Source organism: Siphateles boraxobius, unplaced genomic scaffold (assembly GCF_051911475.1).
Source record: "Siphateles boraxobius isolate OS27281-9 unplaced genomic scaffold, OSU_SipBor_1 5, whole genome shotgun sequence".
Lineage (NCBI taxonomy): Eukaryota > Metazoa > Chordata > Actinopteri > Cypriniformes > Leuciscidae > Siphateles > Siphateles boraxobius.
The window spans coordinates 21,021,950-21,041,478 of NW_027509141.1; the positions used below are offsets into that span (position 1 = coordinate 21,021,950).

Here is a 19,529-nt window from a genome sequence, read left to right on the forward strand (position 1 = left end):
ATCTTGTGTAAAGGGGCATAATATGTCACCTTTAAAGGGACAGCAACTTAAACCTGCTGCTGTGCTTTTAAAGTTAATCGAACAACAAAGGACAAAGAAATCAATCAATGCTCTTGACTGAATGACTTTTGTAACTTCAATAAAAAATTGAAAATATATATTTAATTTATACAGTGAAGATAATGCGTTATTTTACATTTTGTTTACTTATCTTTAACAATGTTTTAAATTTACATTAATTAGGCTAGTAGGTTTTGCTGGAGTATCAAAATTGTAATAGAGAAAATGGACCAGTAGAAACAAAATCCTTAGCATTGAGCCCTACTGAAGCAGCTCTTAATATACCGTGCTATTAAATGAAAGATAAAATATGATAGAGCAATAAAATGAACAGTGAAAGTAACATCATAAAGAATGAAAATAACTGAAGGAAATAAAGGATTCATATTCTTTTGGTTTCCCTACCTAATATAATTAAAAATAACAAATCCAATGAAAGCTCAGGTTTGAAAGTATCAGTATCGGCCTAGTTCTGGGAAAAGTGGTATCAGAACATCCCTAAAATTAACCATAATTGAAACAGCTTGGCAAAGTGAAATTTCTGGAAAAGTTCACTCTGGCCAGTAAACACCTTCAAACTACCATTGGTCTGTGGCGATTTAATAATAGATAGGTGTGCTTCTTTGACATGGATATCTTCGGTTAATTTCTTCTGTTCAGTCACTCGAGGTTAGACACCCGTGAGCAAAAACATCAACACACTAGAGAGTCGCTGGATTTCTAATTGAAATGGATGCTGACACTGTTTTTTTTTTTCATGTTTAATACTGTTAAGCTGCTTGCTTTTAATAGCGCTTCACCCAAAAATGAAAATTCTGTCAGGATATTTTGGAATGTCGGTAACCAAACAGTTTATGGGTCCCATTGACTTGCATAGATTTTTTTTCCCTCCATAATATGGAATTCAATGGAGCCCATAAACTGTTTGGTTACCCATATTCTTCAAAATATCTTCTTTTGTGTTCAGCAGATGAAAGAAATTAATACAGGTTTGGAACAACTTTAGGGTGAGTAAATAAAATAAAAAAATTTTTTTTACAACAATCTGTTGTATAAAGTGTTATATAAAAAAACGTGACGTGACTTTACTGGAGTTCAGAACTGCAGAGCTTGTGCAAACATCCACATTGCTATGATCAGATGCTTTCATAACTACAGTTTATTTCAGACATGTTCATAATCATTACATTTGCTGGTGCGCTGCAACAAAATGTATGCATGCGCTTGAGCGCTTAATATATTTTTGAAATCCTCATTATTATGGTTTAGTATTTCTCTTTAATGTAGAACAATGTCACATATAATATTCTTTCTCTGCCCTGAAACTGAAAGTTTTCCAAATTGCATCGCCAACCCTCACCCCAGCCCACCCCTTCCCCACAGTAAATATTTAAGTAATTAAAATAATACCATAAACGTGCGACTTGTCAAAAAAAAAAAAAACTTTACTCAGGAGCAGCCCTAGTAAGCCCTATTGAATTAATTTCAAAGTCTTTAAATTCGACATTGCTTGAAGGACAGCAAGATTAAATATCCAATCAGCTAATCAGCTGAGGTTCAGTGTGACGGCAAAACCCCACAGTATCCACAAATACACAATGCAGTGAAAGTGAAAAGTTAGCACAGGAAACGTTTGAGTTCATTTTAAAGGGATAGTTCACCCAAAAATGAAAATTCTGTCAGTATTTACTCGCCCTCATGTTGTCCCAACCCCGCAAGACCTTCGTTCATCTTCGGAACACGAATTAAGTTTATCAAGCGACGAGAATACTTTTTGTGCGCAAAAACCCCCAAAAATAACGACTTTATTTCAACTATTCATTTCCTTCTCTGTGGGCCTCGAGTCATTTCACTAGTTTAACAGCGTACGCTTCTGTTGTTGTACGTCACACGCATCACACACATGACCAGCGTCGGCCAATAGTGAGCCTACGTGTTACATAGCTCTGCGCTTTTACACTAAGTTAACTGACTAGAGGCCCAAAGAGAAGGAAATGAATTTTTATTTCAAATAGTTGAAATACAATCGTTATTTTTGTTTGTTTTTGCACACAAAAAGTATTCTCGTCGCTTAATAAACCTAAGATTGAGCAACTGTACTCACTTGGACTATTTTAACGATGGCTTTAATAACTTTTCGGGGTTGGCAAGTGTCAATCCCTTAGAAGCCTATGGAGGAGTGATCCAGCACTCAGATTTCATCAAAATATCTTAATTCGTGTTCCGAAGATGAACAAAGATCTTAAGGGGTTGGAACAACATGAGGGCGAGTAAATACTGACAGAATTTTCATTTTTGGGTGAACTAACCCTTTAAACGGATGAATGTTGAGGAGGATGCAAATTCATTTCTTATTACTAAAGGGGCTAAATGTAAGAATTTACATGCATTAACTTAAAAAAAAAAATCGAGAACTTTCCTGACTTTCTAGGTTGGCTATGAAAGCCTCTAGACTGATTTTTATGTAAAGGACTTGGGCCAGTTTCGCAGGCGAAATCCAAAGGATGAGCATTTCTAAATGCACAATACATGTGACCTTGAAACAGAAGGGTTACAGCAGAAGAAATCACACCGGGTGCCGCTCCGGTCAGTTAAGAGCAGGAAACTAAGGCTACAATTCGCAAGGGCTCACCAAAATTGGACAATAGAAGGCTGGAATAAAGTTGCCTGGGGCCCTTTCTTCATACGTGGATTACTCAATTATCTAGATTTTACTCTTGACAATTTGACAGGATTGTTAGGTTCTTCAAAGCTCATCCAGGAGTTGCTGTCATAGCAACAAGTCTGTAGTTCAAACATGCTTAGGGGGCAGGCTTTTTTCACATAAACAGGATTAGATTGCATTGTTTTAAAAGTGAAAGTCTGTCCCAGCCATTGCTACTTTCTTGCAAGAGCACCCATTTGGACCAGGGAAATTAATAAATTAAAATTATAAAATGGAAATATTTTATATACATAATAAAAAATATTAGAAAATATTTACAAAATTGTGTTGCCTATAATAGACAGAGCCAATTTCTTTACTCATTGATAGATTTATTCGTGAGGGGGTAATTATCTCATAATTTTACTGGAGCCTTACACACATTACATCCTGTTTGTATGAACCATGCATTATTTGAACAGTGACAGCTATTATACAGGAGGCTTGATGCAGTGCAGGAGATGCAGATAACTTAAAAAAAAAAAAAAAAAACAATGTAAAAAAATGCTGTCTGCTGTGCCATTAGAAATATTATTTCTTCACGTGTAAAACTGAATGAATTGCTAATTACTATAGGCTACTCCTGACACTGAAAAAAGTGTAAAGCCTGTACAAATACTAGACATTGTGAAAAATGGAAATAATTGGGGATTCGTGTAACAAACATTAACGCATTTAATTTATCTACTAGAAAAAACATTTATGTAATTTTGCCTGCTTGGCTGTTTCCGGTTTTAATTATATCGTCATTATGTAGCTGTCTTGACGTCAGCCAATCGCTGCATTGCTGATTATGGTTTCGAGTATCGATATATCTGCCCTTTCCAATGAACACACAGTAATATCAGACAACTTAATGCAGATATTTTAATCAAATCCGAAAATGATTGATATTTGATATTGATATTTTAATCAAAACCAAATTAGCCAGAGATCAATTATCACAATTAGACGATCCGGCATATGTCAAATCATCTCAGATGCATTAAGCGAGGTACAAAGATGAAGTAGGAAGAAGCAGCGAGGTACGAAGAAGAGTCTCAAATTCTGCTGCGACATTCAGATGGTAGTGTCAGAATTTGGCAAAAAAAATTAAAAAAAAAAACCTTGATCCATCCTGCTTTGTATCAATGGTTCAGGCTGCTGGTGGCATTGTAATGGTGTGGAGGATATTTTCTTGGTACATTTTGGGCCCCTTAGTACCAATTGAGCATCATTTAAACGCCACAGCCTGCCTGAGTATTGGTGCTGACTATGTCCATCGCTTTACGACCACAGTGTACCATCTTCCTATGGCTACATCTGACAGGATAATGCGTTATGTCACAAAGCTCAAATATACTGTAAATTATGACTTGAAATTCTCACTAAGGCCAATCCTTTTAACATCATTTTAAAAATCTATTTGCATTTTTTATTGGCAGATTCACATGTAGTTTGCAATACATATTCCTTAGCACTGCAGCTTGATTCAGCTCATTATGATTTATTAATCCTCATCTTGGATGAGCACTTGCCAGAACTAGATTCTTCCCTACACTATTAGTCAAGCACTTGAGCATTTAAAAGTTTCATGGTCTGCGTAGTTAATCTGCTCATTAATCTTTCAGTCTCTAGAATAAAGGAGTCCCAGTGTTCATAAAAAGAACTCTTACCGCTACAGTGAGTGATTGTGTAATGATCTCTAAAAAGAAACTGCAGGAGAACTGGCTCAGTCCGAGTGCAATAAACAGATCATATTTTAACATCAATGCAGTTCTGAAAAACTGATCTTCTGGAAGCTGACCAGAGCGTCAAGTGCACTGATGTCGACATGTTTTGGCTCTTTTAAGAGTGCTGCAACTTTCACAATCTGCACAAATTCGGAGTCCTGTGACATATTTTTGGATTCAGTTATGGCTACGGGAAATCTTCCAATCAAATAAGTTTTTAATTTGGGTTCTAATAGTCCGTGAACATGAATGGTTCATGAATGTTTGTGTACACTAAGCAGACAGTTTTACAAAACCTGAACTAAATATTTATGAGGAATATGACATACAAAAAAAATATGAAAAAATGCTATTTATGCTACACAATTTTAAAAGAAAAATTAAACAAAATCTTCTAAAAAGAATGGTCACATTTTCAGGTTTCATTAATAAAACCATTTTGATTATTCTGAAATTTTGTAATTATGTTTTGAACGGTGACAGTGATGCTACTAAGAAATGATGGCCAAAAAACACACTGAAATGAAATTTAAAAAAAATGCAGAAAGTAAAAGGGGCAAACAAAATGGTGTTAAAAAATAAAAAACATGCCAGCAATAGGCCCAACTTGAATCTGAAGAGTTTTGCATTTCATTGGATCTTATACTCTGCAGACTTAAAGCAAACCAACTCAGATTATTTTTTATTTTTATTCTTCTGTCCTACTTTACAGCCTTTTGGTTACCATTTTTCCACTGGGATTTAATGAAAATGTGTCTCCCCCTTGTGGCCAATGCTGAAAAAATAAGTTAAAGTGCACCAGTTTATTACAGAATCTTAGTAATTCGATTCTTTGATTTGATTAAAATGAACTCTGGTGCGACTGTGTAAGTGTGAACGCTGCCGTCCCAATCCTGGTGTGCATCAAACAAGCGGACCAAGACCCATGAAAAGGTGAGTCTCTGTCTGCTTCTAAACAAACTCTGGAGCGGTTCGACTGAAATATGAACGCAACACGGACCAAAGACATCTAAACGAACCAAAAACAGGACGTGATGTCACAAACGGAGACCCTAAAAATGACAGAATGCTCAAGCATATCTTGTTCTTCTCATCATAGTAGCTACACTTCACAGTTTTGTGCAACGGAGGAATTCCGGACGCTGTTTTCTAAGCTCTTCATGAGTTCTCAGCTTGTAAAAATAGCATTATGTACGCACATACAACCAGCGCGTTTAGCCCAGCACACGGCATTGTTTTGGATGTTCAATAAGTCCCATTGTAAAATATGGACTAAATGCATTATTTTCTGTTTTGATCTGAACCAAAAGAACAGAACTACAAGTGTGAACACACCCGGAAACAACAAATTAGCTAACCATCACTTTCATTCAAGGTTAATTATTGTGTACAGAGAAACAGCTGGGACAAAGCAAGACCTTGCCTGGGCCAAATGTTTTCAAAAATCGATGAGAATGAAACCACTTTTAACAAATTTTAATACATAAGAAAAAGACCCCAGCTCCATCATAGAAGCCTTCTGCAACCATTTGATTGACACCACTTTCTTGACATTTGCAAAAATGCTATGTGGTATGATGTATTTGCAATGTTACAGAGTAATGTAAGTATGATGGATTTGCAATGTTCATGTGCTAAAATAAACTATAGTGTTCAAACACTGTTGACACATTTTAAACAGCTCAAAAATAAATAAATAAAAACCCCACGTAAGGGTTTTCCTCAAAACACAGATCAGAGGTGTACTGAAATGGGAGTGATTCTGATTTACTTCATTTTTTATTCCTGGAATTTTCTGATGTCTTAGGGGAGGTTTTACATGTGCTAGATTGGATAAAACAGCACAGATGTGCCAACTAAAAAGAGCACATCAAATATTAACTTGAGGATAGTAAACAGAACTCTGGCGGTGGGTATCAAAGGCTTGTGTTCTTCCCTCTTCATGTTATGATAGTTGAGGCAGAGCAGAGGTGGGATTTCGGTCTTAATTCCCTTGAGTGAGATAAGATTTTTCTAAAACACCTCTATTGAAGACAGCAGGGAGAGCAGAGAGAGCCGAAGGTGGTCTTACCGTAGTGTGCTTGGAAGGCCTGGGGTTTGACTACCTGACTGCAGTGGCTGCACATGACCAGGTAGAAGTCATCCTGTGCAGGACATTGGCCAAAGATGGGCATGTCTGTGAAAACACACACAAACACTCATTAGCTGGTCAAAATAGCACGTTTCGTGCTCTTCAGACAAGCAGGCGATTTGAACAACGCAGTTACACGTGTAGCTACTTGCATGACCGTAGAAGCTAATATTATTAATCTGTTGTTAGAAAAACCTTATAATGTAAGGCAAATGAATAAATATGGCTTTTCATATCAGCTGACAGAATAATAATATACCTTTTTGTTTTTTTATTATATTGATTTTGCTTTGAAGAATCAAACAAATTGAATAATCAAAAGATGTTAACAGGTAATCATTTATTTTTCAAATAGAGTAATAAAGACATCTAAAACTGATAATTGATCAATTTATTAATACAAATATAAAAATGTAAATAAATAAATGACAAACTGACAAATAAATAAAATGTTTAATATTGTTTAAAAACGTAGCTTAGTTATTAATAAGATGTAAACTAAAGCATTTAAAGCAAATGGACAGAAACGGTTTATAAAAATACAGAATTTGCTGAAATTTGAGTTTTTTATCAGTATTACACTACTGTTCAAAAGTTTGGGGTTCGTACGTTGTTTTTTTAATTAATACTTTTCTAATACTATTCAGCAAGGATACATTAAATTGATCAAAAGTGAGTGTAATGATGACATTCACAATGTTACAAAATATTTATTTTACAATGCTTCTTTTTGAATTTTCTATTCATCAAAGTATCCTGAAAAAAATGATTAAGCAGCACAACTGTTTTGATAACACTGATAATAAGAAATGTTTCTTGAGAAGCAAATCAGCATATAAGAATGATTTCTGAAGAATCACGTGACACTGAAGACTGAAGTAACGATGCTGAAAATTCAGCTTTGCCATCACAGGAATAAATTTTCCATTTAAATCTCCTCAACCACCACCATTGTGCAGCATCACCTGCATGATGCGACGGCAGCCATATTGCGCACGAACGTCCACTACACACCAGCTTACTGGTGGAGAGGGGACAGTGATGAAGCCAATCAGTATGTATGGGGATGATTAGGAGGCCATGATGCAGGAAGCCCAGGGGCAAATTTGGCCCCAACTCTTTTTCAAAGGACATCCTGGGATTTTGAATGACCACAGAGAGTCGGGACCTCGGTTTAACGTCTCATCCGAAGGACGGTGCCATTTGACAGTATAGTGTCCCCGTTAGGACTCACACAGACCACAGGATGAGCGCCCCCTGCTGGCCTCCATAACACCTCTTCCAGCAGTAACCTGGTTTTTCTCAGAAGGTCTCCTATCCAGGTACTAACCAGGCTCAGCCCTGCTTAGCTTCAGTGGACAACCAGTCTTGGGCAACAGGGTGATATGGCTGCTGGCTACATAAATGCGGCCTTAGCATAAGAGACTTGTCGTCCTTACAGATCCCAAACTTCTGAATAGTAGTGTACAATTAACAACATTTTTAAACATGAAGTAAACATCAAAAATCACGCTACACTTAACTCTACTGTATATTACACTGATCAAATTTACTGGGGTTGCATGTTCTTATGCAGCTTTTCACTTTCATTGTGGACAGATAGGAATCACGTCACTCCTGATTAGGACTCGCTAAGTAAACGAGTGTGAGATGCATGTAGAATCTGACCTAACCAGTGAATGGAGCCTGAACTGAATCTGCCATCAGAGTATACACACACAAAATGCCCAAGTTAACGTATTTTCACAAAGCACACCGTTAATAGACAGTGTCTATCCACTACACTGTCAACAGCCCAGTTCAGGTGAGGCCACCCAGGCCATTCTGGGGACGTTCTGGGAAAAGCGTCTGGGTGAGTTCACGCAGTACAGACGGTCACTCGCAGCAGCGCTACTCTGTTTTCATAAGAAAGGAAACAAATAAGTGATAAGGGATAGCCAGCTACTGTGCCAGCGTTTCAAAGGTTGCCCGAGGAGGGGGTCCTCTGGCAAGCGTGGTAGGTGGGAGAGCCAGTGAGGAAAAGAGTAATTGAGTGGGAGAACGAGGAGAGGAAAGAAAGTGAGATTGCAGATTAAGAGTGGCAGTTGTAAAGTAGTGAAATCTGCAAGGCCGAAATATTATAAAGCAAGTGGTGGAGAGCCGTGAAGTAGGTGGTATTTGACGTTCAAGATTCATACTTTCAGAAAGTGCCCTGAATTGACAGCAGAGTTTGTGGTAAACAGTCAACCCAAACCACACAAATAACTGCACTGAAAATAGATGAAAGCAGTAGAAAAAAATATCAGCATGTTAAAAAAATAAGGAAAGAAAGAAAATGGCTTCTATTCTTAGCTATTTAGCAAGGCTTAATGTGGTCACTGCTCCAAATGCAAACTACCCTTTTCGTACATTCTGAGAAAACGTCTAAAATACTTTAGGTTAACAACATGCAAATTACCATTTTCTAACAAAACAGATTATATGCTGAACCAGGGACAAACAACATTATTTGTTTATGGGCAAAACATTTAAATAACCGGTGAGATTTGAAAACGGCACCAAAGCCACCGGAAATGCCATTCTTCGAATATAAATAGACACACCTAAAGCTGTTTATTTATTAATTATTAATTAATTACATTTAAAAATGTAAATAATTACATTTCAAAGTGACAAATAAGTAAAAATCGATTTAATAAAACAGTAATTTTTAAAGCAAATGGACAAAGAAAAGTACATTTTAAATTCTTCATGAAAATGCAATTATGTTTTATCAATATCATGTTAGTTGCATTCATTTGTTGCATTACTATATTGCATATTATAGATCAAATGTGTTAATCAAATCCACACAATGAGAACAACATCAGTTATTTATGATGACGTTAAAAATGGGTTTTGAATCATGGCCTAGCTGCTGACTTGTTGAGTCATGGTGCTAATGCAGGAAATGTGGGTTTGATTTTGACTTGTGTTCTTTTTTTATAGAATAATATTAAGAAAAATTCGACAAGATCCATTTTTCACTATGTTGTTGAGAAGGCTTAGCAGTTGTCATGATGAGCTTTGGAGCTCATGCAAGAGATGTGGGTTTAATTCTGGCTTTTCATACTATTAATTAAAAATGCTACAATATCAGATTCTCACCATGGCGTTGAGTAAAGGCCAAGCAGTTGCACGATGAGTCATGGTGCTCATGCAGGAGATGCAAATTTGTTTCCTGCTTGTGTCTTTTTTTTAACTATTCGTTAAACAATGCCACCAGATCAGTTATTATCAATGTGTTTGTGATGACGCCCTTGATGCCCATGCAGCAAATGTGGGTTTGAGTCTGGCTTGCATTTTCTCCATCTCTCTCCTCAAATTACACTTCTCCATACCAACTTTCACCAGGTTAGATATTGAAATGCACTGACAATACATCTTCACATTTAACTTGCAACACCTTTTGTAAATACTTCATAAACATAAACCAAAGGGGTAAACGAGCAGCAAGCATTATATTCAGAAGTGTTTTGTCAGCTGAAGATGTGGAGCTCAGAGAGGCACTAACTGTCCATTAGTCTGAGAGCCAAGAGGTTAATTAGTGCGAGTGATTAAGAGAGGGGACAGAAGCAGCGCTGTTACTGCTGTTTCACTACAGCTTTCTCACACAGAGACACTCCAAAAAACATCACTGCTTGAAAAGATGACATCGAGTGGCCAGCGTCACCTGGGCTTACCTGTGTTGCTCTCACAGTATAATTACTGCAAATCAGAACAATAGCCTCTTCAGGAATTCACAAAAGATGAAGTAGATATCCAGGGCTAAGGTTTTGATCTGATTCGAGATGTTTGCAAACCTAAATCTTGTCATCTTCTCAATATATGGCGCACTGACATTCCATTATTAATCGAATTAAATGTGTGAGTTGCTGCGTTATATAGTATGTCTGTTATAACTGCGTCAAAGAAACCAAACCAGTTTGGTCATGTTCAATGAAATGACTACATAACACATCATTAAAAAACAGCTCCCTTTTTTAATCTCTAAAAACATCACTGTGCGAGTGCAACTGAATTGTATTCATTTCAAAACAAAACAATTCAAAAGTTGAAGCGTGATCTGATGACAAAAGGTCAAACAGGCAAAATGAAAATCACTTTATCAAATATCAGTCTATGCTTTTAGATGTATGTTGAAAATTATTAAGCTACATTTAAGAACATTTCGCTTGCTAATACATTTCATTTGAAACATTTGTGGTCTGGAAGATTGTTTAATGTTTTTGAAAGAGGTATTTTATGCTCACCAAGAAAAAATCAAGTAATAACAGTGATATTGTGAAATATTGTTACAATTTAAAATAACGGGTTTCTATTCTAATATATTTTAAATATATAATTTATTCATGTAATGGCAAAGCTGAATTTTCAGCATCATTACTCCAGTCTTCAGTGTCACATGATCCTTCAGAAATCATTCTAATATGCTGATTTGGTGCTCAATAAAGATTTCTTATTATTATCAATGTTGTAAAAACAGTTGTGCAGCTTAATACAGCCAAAAGTATTCGTACCCCTTCATTTTTTTTTTTACATTTTGCTATGTTGCTGCCTTATGTAAAACTACTTTAAATTACTTTTTCACATCAATCTACACTACATACACTATAATGACAGCAAAAAACAGATTTGTGAAATAAGTACATTGCATAAGTATTCAAACCCTTAACTCAGTACTTAAAGCACCTTTACAGCCACAAGTCTTTTTGGGTATGATGCGACAAGCTTTGCACATCTGCATTTGGTGATTTTCTGCCGTTCTTCTCCTCAGATCCTCTTAAGCTATGTAGGGTTGGATGGGGACCGTCGGTGGACAGACATTTTTAGGTTTCTCCAGAGATATTCGAGTGGATTCAAGGCCAGGCACTGGCTGGGCCACTCAAGGACATTCACACGGTTGTCCATAAGCCACTCTTGCATTGTCTTAGCTGTGTGCTTAGGGTCATTGTCCTGAAAGGCGAACCATCTGTCCTGTCTGAGGTTCTGAATGCTCTGGACTAGGCTTTCATTAAGGCTAACTCTATATTTTGCTGCATTGAGATTTCCTTCTACTCTGACGAGTCCCATAGTCCCTGCCGCTGAAAAACACCCCCACAGTATGAATGTGGGGGGAAAAACAAGGGGTACAAATACTTTCGCAAGGCAGTGTATTTTTGTGCAAACCATGATTTATTTTTTTAGGATTCTTTGGTTAATAGAAAGTTATAAAAACGTTTGTTTGAAATATAAGTTTTTTGCAAGAATGTAAAGAGTCTTTATTGTCACTTATGATTAATCAAATTCTTCCTTTCGGAAGTATTTATTTATTTAATTAAAAGTAATAATTATAATCTTAAAAATAATAAATAATAATCTTTCCGACACCAAACTTCTGACTGGTATGTACATACACACATTCCAGATCATTAAAACTAGTGCTGTAAATTTAACTCATTAATTTAATACAATTGATTATATTAAAAATATTTAACTTAATTTGACACGGCCTCTCAAAAATGATTTTTGAAAAAGGGCACATATTTAAACATTAAGATGTGACCACAGCCGAAGTCTGTCAGTCAGATGTACACATATGCCTGACATATTTCAGTATGTTTTAAGAATCGTCTTATATTCTATACAAATGTTGGGGATTTTTCTCAGCAGATATTCAAAGCCTGAGTCATATGAGTGGGCAAGGTATATTTAAATTGTCAGAATAAGTACTTCTACAGTAGGCAGCATCTCCATATTTTACGCACATTTAAATTATACAAATGCACACGTAGAACACACAGATAGTGACTCATTCAGAGTAGCCTCAAAGGTTGCATGCTATATGTTTAACTACAGAGAGAAACCATCAGCAGTACGTATCCTTTAAAATTTCAAAATAAGCTTTCCGGCGTAACAATGAAATAAAATCTGAGCCTCAGCGCTCCTCCAGGTATCAATCCCAACATTAAACAACAACATGCTTATGACAGCATATCCGAGATGCAGACAGGATATGTTTGCTCCATCAGAGCCGGGTTGACTTGCATGATTAGAAGACACTGTAATATGTCTGTTTTTAATGTCGTCTCAGATCTGAGAGAAAGTGGAGGACAAACAGAATGTGCTGAAAGAGAGAGAACAGAGATGCGGACGGAAGCGATGGATATGAAAATGGAGGGAGAAAAAGGAAGAGAAAAAGGTATTGTTACTAAGCGAGAGAGACAGAGATAGCGATAAGGTGAGAGGGAGAGACAAGGAGCGAGAGAGAGAGAGAGAGAGAGAGACAGAGAGAGAGAGACTGTGAGTGGATAATTTGACCATCCCCTTTACTGTCATTGATAAATGATCTAGGTAGAGAAGCTCTTGGAAGCCCAGTGCACGAACACACTCGGAGGTTTAACTCCACGCGTGGTGCGTCTGCGTTTCCACCCCTCTCGCTTTTCCTCATCTGATGAAGAGCTGCAAGATCCTCACCACACATCTCTCCATTCAGTCACCTTTCACTGATCATCGTACAGCAGTTGTGTGAAATAGAGTGTTTCACAGTTTTTATGTGTGTGTTTGTGGGAACACCAGCTTCTGGGGGTCTTTCAGATCCTGCTGGTTTAGGTGTTTTTTGGTTTGGTAATCATTATTTAGTTACTGATTGAAATGAGGACTGGTAATCTTAAATACCCAAAACTGGCTCCCCATTGGCCTGTTAAACCTATTGCTGCCTTATGTTAAACTTTTTTTAATTACTTTTTCACATCAATCTACACTACATACACAATAATGACAAAGTAAAAAAACAGATGTATGATGACTTCAGAAAACATTAAAATATGCTGATTTGGTGCTCAATAAAGATTTCTTATAATGATCAATGTTGTAAAAACAGTTGTGCAGCTTAATACAGTGCCTTGCAAAAGTATTCATACCCCTTCATTTTTCTAAAATTTTTTTTACATTTTGTTATGTTGCTGCCTTATGTAAGACTACTTTAAATTACTTTTTCACATCAATCTACACTCCATACACCAAAATGACAGCAAAAAACAGATTTGTGAAATAAGTACATTGCATAAGTATTCAAACCCTTAACTCAGTACTTAGTTAAAGCACCTTTACAGCCACAAGTCTTTTTGGGTATGATGCGACAAGCTTTGCACATCTGCATTTGGTGATTTTCTGCCGTTCTTCACCTCAGATCCTCTTAAGCTATGTAGGGTTGGATGGGGACCGTCGGTGGGCAGACATTTTTAGGTTTCTCCAGAGATATTCGAGTGGATTCAAGGCCAGGCACTGGCTGGGCCACTCAAGGACATTCACACGGTTGTCCATAAGCCACTCTTGCATTGTCTTAGCTGTGTGCTTAGGGTCATTGTCCTGAAAGGCGAACCGTCTGTTCTGTCTGAGGTTCTGAATGCTCTGGACTAGGCTTTCCTTAAGGCTAACTCTATATTTTGCTGCATTGAGATTTCCTTCTACTCTGACGAGTCCCATAGTCCCTGCCGCTGAAAAACTCCCCCACAGTATGATGCTGCTACCACAAAACTTTACTGTTGGGATGGTATTGTGCAGGTTTACTCCATACATGTTGCTTGGAACTGAGCTTCATCAGACCAGAGATTATTGTTTCTCACAGTCTGAGAGAGTCCTTTAGGTGCTTTTTTGTAAATTCCAAGTGGGTTTTCATGTGCCGACATGAGTAATTTATTTTCTTCACTTTTCTCGTGCGTTTTCTTTCTCAACTGTTTACGTTCACATAAGACATAAATGACTCGGTTTACTTGTAAATACATGGTCACTTTGACACACAGGTATGTGCATTTAACCATTCAAGCCCAATAAGTTGTCAAAAAATTGTCTCTCAGAGACCACGCGCATATACTGAAATGAGTTCGCTTTCGCGACTTACCGCACTTCAACAGTTTAAAATCACTTGTTTTTAAACCGCAAGGCTTAAAAACGTATGCAAATGATAAGCTTTCATGACCGTGCAGCACAGCAGCATCATGTGAGTGTAACAGCGATAGAGACAATAGTCCAAAATCTCTACCGGTTGACAAATTTCTACCGGTTAATCGTGTCTACCAGTATATCGCCCACCCCTAACACTTTTTTTTTGCTTTGTCATTATGGTGTATGGAGTGTAGATTAATGTGGGGGAAAAGTAATTTAAAGTAGATTAACATAAGGCAGCAAACAAGGGTTTGAATACTTTTGCAAGCCACTTTGAAATGGTTTCTATAAAATATTAATACATTCAAATTCTAAAACATTACCGCACACCAAATCAACATATGAGAATGATTTCTGAATAATCATGTGGTGCTAAAGAGTGGAGTACTGTCTGCTGAAAATTCAGCTTAGCCATTAAAGAAATAAATTAAATTAAAAAAATATTACAATAGAATAACAGTTGTTAAATTATAATACTATTTTACAATATTACTGTTTTTACTGAATTATTAACTATATAAATGCAGCCTTGGTGAGCATAAGAAACCCATTTTAAAAAAAATCTTACCAACCCCCAAACTTTGAAATGGTAGTGTACGTGTGTGAATTTACAAAATGTTCAGTTCTAAATTTATAATCAAAATAACCGTTACATACAGTAGATGTTTATGATGGCATGAAGACAGACAATTAAATTTGTATCTTTGTTCAAATACATTCTCAAAACTACAAGCAGAACTTAAAGGTTGTTTGTTTGACATAGTCACTGAGGTTAGTAACATAGTAACATGGTCGGTTTCGGTTATGTCATCCTACATCTCTCAAGTGAGTCGCAAATGGGTAATAAAGAGCCCAATTACAATTTCTGGCCTCCACTGCCACTGTACAAGCTTTAAAAAGACAGTTCACCATAATTGAATCAAGTCGTACCAAACCCGTATGAATTTCTTTCTTCTGCGGAACATAATAAAATATACATTTGACTTTTTTTTTTTAACAAATGTAAGTCAATGGTCATCAAAATGGTTTGGTAACCAACATCCTTCAAAATGTCTTTTGAGTATCACAGAAGAAATTGAGTTTGAAAGAAAGACAGGTTTGGAACTAGAGCTGTGGAATAGAATTTGTTTCTATGATGCATCGGGATGCTAATGTGAACGATTCTGCATCAATGCATTAAAACAAAATAATAAAAATTTTAAAAATGTAATTATATAGGTCTATCATACATATGAATGTACTGTTTCAGTGTAAATAAAGTATTCTTATGATATATTTAAAAAAGGTTGTGTATGTCCTTCGGAAGCAAAGCATTTACATCTGATGTTTGTACTAGATAAATGTACCTAACTTCTTGAAAGCAGATATTTCTAGAAAAAAAGGAAGATCTAAACTCTCACTGCTCTTGACTGAATACTTTCATAGCTTTAATAATATTTTACATAATTTGTAATACACTAAAGACTATGCGGCCAGTGATTATTTTTACATATGATTATTGAATATCTGTTCTTGAATGCTTCTGTTGAATAGATTTAATTTTATTTGTCCTAAAGTTTGTTATTTGGATCTTAGTTCTTTTTTTTCAAACAGTGATAAAATAGCAAAAATGACTATATTGTGATTATTAAAATAGTATTTATTATTAATAAAAGAATTGGAGAAAAAGATGAATCATGATGCATCCGAGAATAGTTTTATAATCCAATCGTTTTCCTCTGAATCATAATTGAATCGTATCATGAGACATTCTTCATTCTTTTAGGAACAACAGTGTAAATGATGACAGAATTTTCATTTTTGTGTGAACTGTCCCTTTAATCATTATTATATTTTATTATAATTTGGGCTGTCAATCGATTAAAAATGTAATCTAATTAATTACATAATCTGTGATTAATTAATCTAAATTAAATAGCATACATAATTTTTGCTGTGAAAGTATTTTAAATTTTGCAATTCAAATGAATCAATGAATAATCGCATTAGTGACATTAAAGTTCAAAAACTCTTTTATTATTATTTGTCTGAACACCAAGGTAATTGTGATTGCTAACTGAAGTCCAGTGATCCCGTCAGCGCGATATATCCTGCTCCCACCACAAACTTCCTCCTTTTGTTTTTTGTGTCGTACAGTGGCTAGATTTTTAACATAATGGTGTTCCACGATGGCGGGTTATATGTTATGTCTGAAGAGGCAATCTGCAAAACCTCCACTAACCCTCTGTCTTCTATCACCGAACCTGGTCTGCAGGACATTGCGATCCATTTAGCAAGGGAATTGCTCAGTTGGTCACATACAGATTTGCTAAGTTTGGGTTTCAATGTTTGCTCCAGTGTGGTTCGAAGATGACGTTGACTGCTAGAGTTGGTATCACGGGACGTGCTAGGCCGTACCTCCGGATTAACGGTAACTCCTGGATGCTTTGCATTGATGTGGTACTTTAGAATTGACGAACTCTGGTGATATGAAAATTCCTAGCTGCAGACGACTTTATTTTTTATCCACACTTCCATCAGACAGTTTTTAAGTAAATGTTCCAATCAATGATCCAGGCAGCGCGTTCTCGTCTCCCTCCTTCATTTTACAGTCGAATGGTGGCTAGAACGGCTCCGTGTAAAAGGTCAATACGGAATGGATTAATCTGCATTATTTTTTTAACGCGTTATCTTTTCTCAGATTAATTAATCGAAATTAACACGTTATTTTTACAGCCCTAATTATAATATATTTTATTATATACAGTGATGTGAATAAGTTAGGAACCCATGGTAAAGTTGCCTAAAAAGAGGAATAAAAAATCATCTTTTGGAAATTGATCTTAATGCCTTAATTAAAAAATGAGGAAAAATCCAATCTTTAAGGACACCAATTTTCTTTGTGAATGAATAATGTATCATAAATAAATAAATGTTCTTCCTTAAAATACATTCTTCAATTAAAATATCCCACATCATCACACACCTTCACCATACCTAGTGATTGGCATGGTTTTATTTCAGTTAACCTAATAGCTGGTTTGATTTGCATTGAAAGATGATCTTATGGAAAGTACCCCATGCCAATCTCTAGGTATGGTGAAGGTGTGTGATGATGTGGGATATTTTAATTCCAAAGGCCAAGGGAACTTTAACAGGATGCATATTATCCTGGATCCATGAAATAACTGGCCTTTAAAAATAAAAATCTGCCTGACTCTATGGGAATTTAACATAGGGGTGTCCTGACTTATGCACCCTGTATTTTAAGGAAGAACATTTATTTATGATACATTATTCATACACAAAGAAAATTGGTGTCCTTAAAAGTTGGATTTTTCCTCATTTTTCCAATTAAGGCATTAAGATCAATTTCCAAAAGATGATTTTTATTCCTCTTTTTAGGCAACTTTAGCATGGGTTTCCTAACTTATTCACATCACTGTAGCTGTGAATTTGTAAAGGATATTTTCTCATTTTTTCCCCCTTGCTTAGACCCATCCTGCGGCCCAGTTCCTGACTATACAATAACACATGGTGCTCTTAAGGTAAGGTATAGGCTAGAAGCAATAATTTCCACATCTACAGCACAACATAAGCTGCTTTCAATACATCCAGCAACACATAAATATTTCAGGCGTAGACCAAGCTGAAATTGAAACTACAACCTTCATAAAGATGTGTTCAGGACTTTGACTTTACTCTGACCTGAGAACAGTTATGCTTAAAATAAATCAGAATTTAGATAGAAAACACTAATTAAAGCATAACATAAAACCCAATGATTTCAGTCCATAAATGCGAAAGGTGTTGTTTTTCATCTTACGCAACCCAAAAGGTTGACATATCTGACAGATTCCTGTGCGACGTCTTTGAGTCTTCCAATTTACTCTAAACTGTGCAATGGTGTAGCGGTGTACATAATGGCTCTATTGTTTGTCAATACAAATGCCCTGTTAGATAAGTGTCATGACAGGTACAGTATCTCACACTTCCTATACTGAAAGAAAAATAGAGAAAAAAAGCCCTCGTGATGACATGTTTATTAACTTCATGCTAAGAAGCTAAGATCTTAGCATGAGGATCTTAGCATGAAATCTAAGATCTAGAATGATATTGATTTGAATTTGATATTGAATGATATATTTACAAACAGGCATGACAGCAATTGCAAGGTGTCCTCTACTTTGTATGGATCATCAATATGCTAATTATACATATTTAATTTACAAAAAGGAGGATTTAAAAATAGGGGTGTGAACCTACACTGGTCTCACGGTTCAGTTCGATTACGATTATCATGTCATCGATTCAGTTCAATTCGATATTGCAATGCACTGCATCTGCAATTTAAATTTTTACTCCAAAAGTGATGTGTGCGTGCGCGCGCGCGTTCGCCTGTTCGGTAAGTCGCACTGACAGAAACAGTGACATTCCAGTTTAAGTTTCAAGGGAGTAAAGCCTGTTTATGCCATTTAGTAAATAAAATTGTGTCAAATCAATTTTGTTGTAAAGAAATGTTCATTTAAAAGCAGCGCTCATTCATCAGTGTATAATGTTACCATAGAGATGCGCGCATCAACCGTCTCCGAGCCCGCTGTTGAAGGTAACGATCATCCATTTGTAATCACGCGTAACAACACTAGGCTTGGGCGGTAATACGGTAATATCGTATACCGCGGGATCTAAAAATAGCAACGGTATCAGTTTCAATACCGTCATAAAAAAATACAATGCACTTATATAGGAGACAAGGATTAAATATTAAATATAATTTATTTAATGCCTAAAAATGCGTGCGTGGTAGTCATCAAGTGACAGCGTGGAGGAGAAAGAGAGAGAGAGAGAGGCGGAAAGATGGCGAGTCGCGCACCGAGTGACCTGGTCTCGAAAAAGAACACAACTTCTGCAGTTTGGCAGTATTTAGGGTTTCGACCGAACGAGAATGGAGAGGCGGTAAATTCGGACGAGGCAATTTGCAAATTGTGCAACAAAAAGG

At 36.3% G+C, this 19,529-nt stretch overlaps 1 protein-coding gene across 3 annotated transcripts in view; it reads right to left on the reverse strand.

The window, feature by feature from the left end:
* Positions 1–19,529, reverse strand: part of atxn7 (ataxin 7) — a 48,910-nt gene that overhangs the window by 11,939 nt on the left and 17,442 nt on the right. For all 3 annotated transcript variants that reach the window (XM_077203244.1, XM_077203245.1, XM_077203243.1), the window contains exon 5: positions 6,548–6,652. In XM_077203244.1, the coding sequence (XP_077059359.1) occupies positions 6,548–6,652 (105 nt within the window). The remainder of the gene's footprint in view (positions 1–6,547; positions 6,653–19,529) is intronic.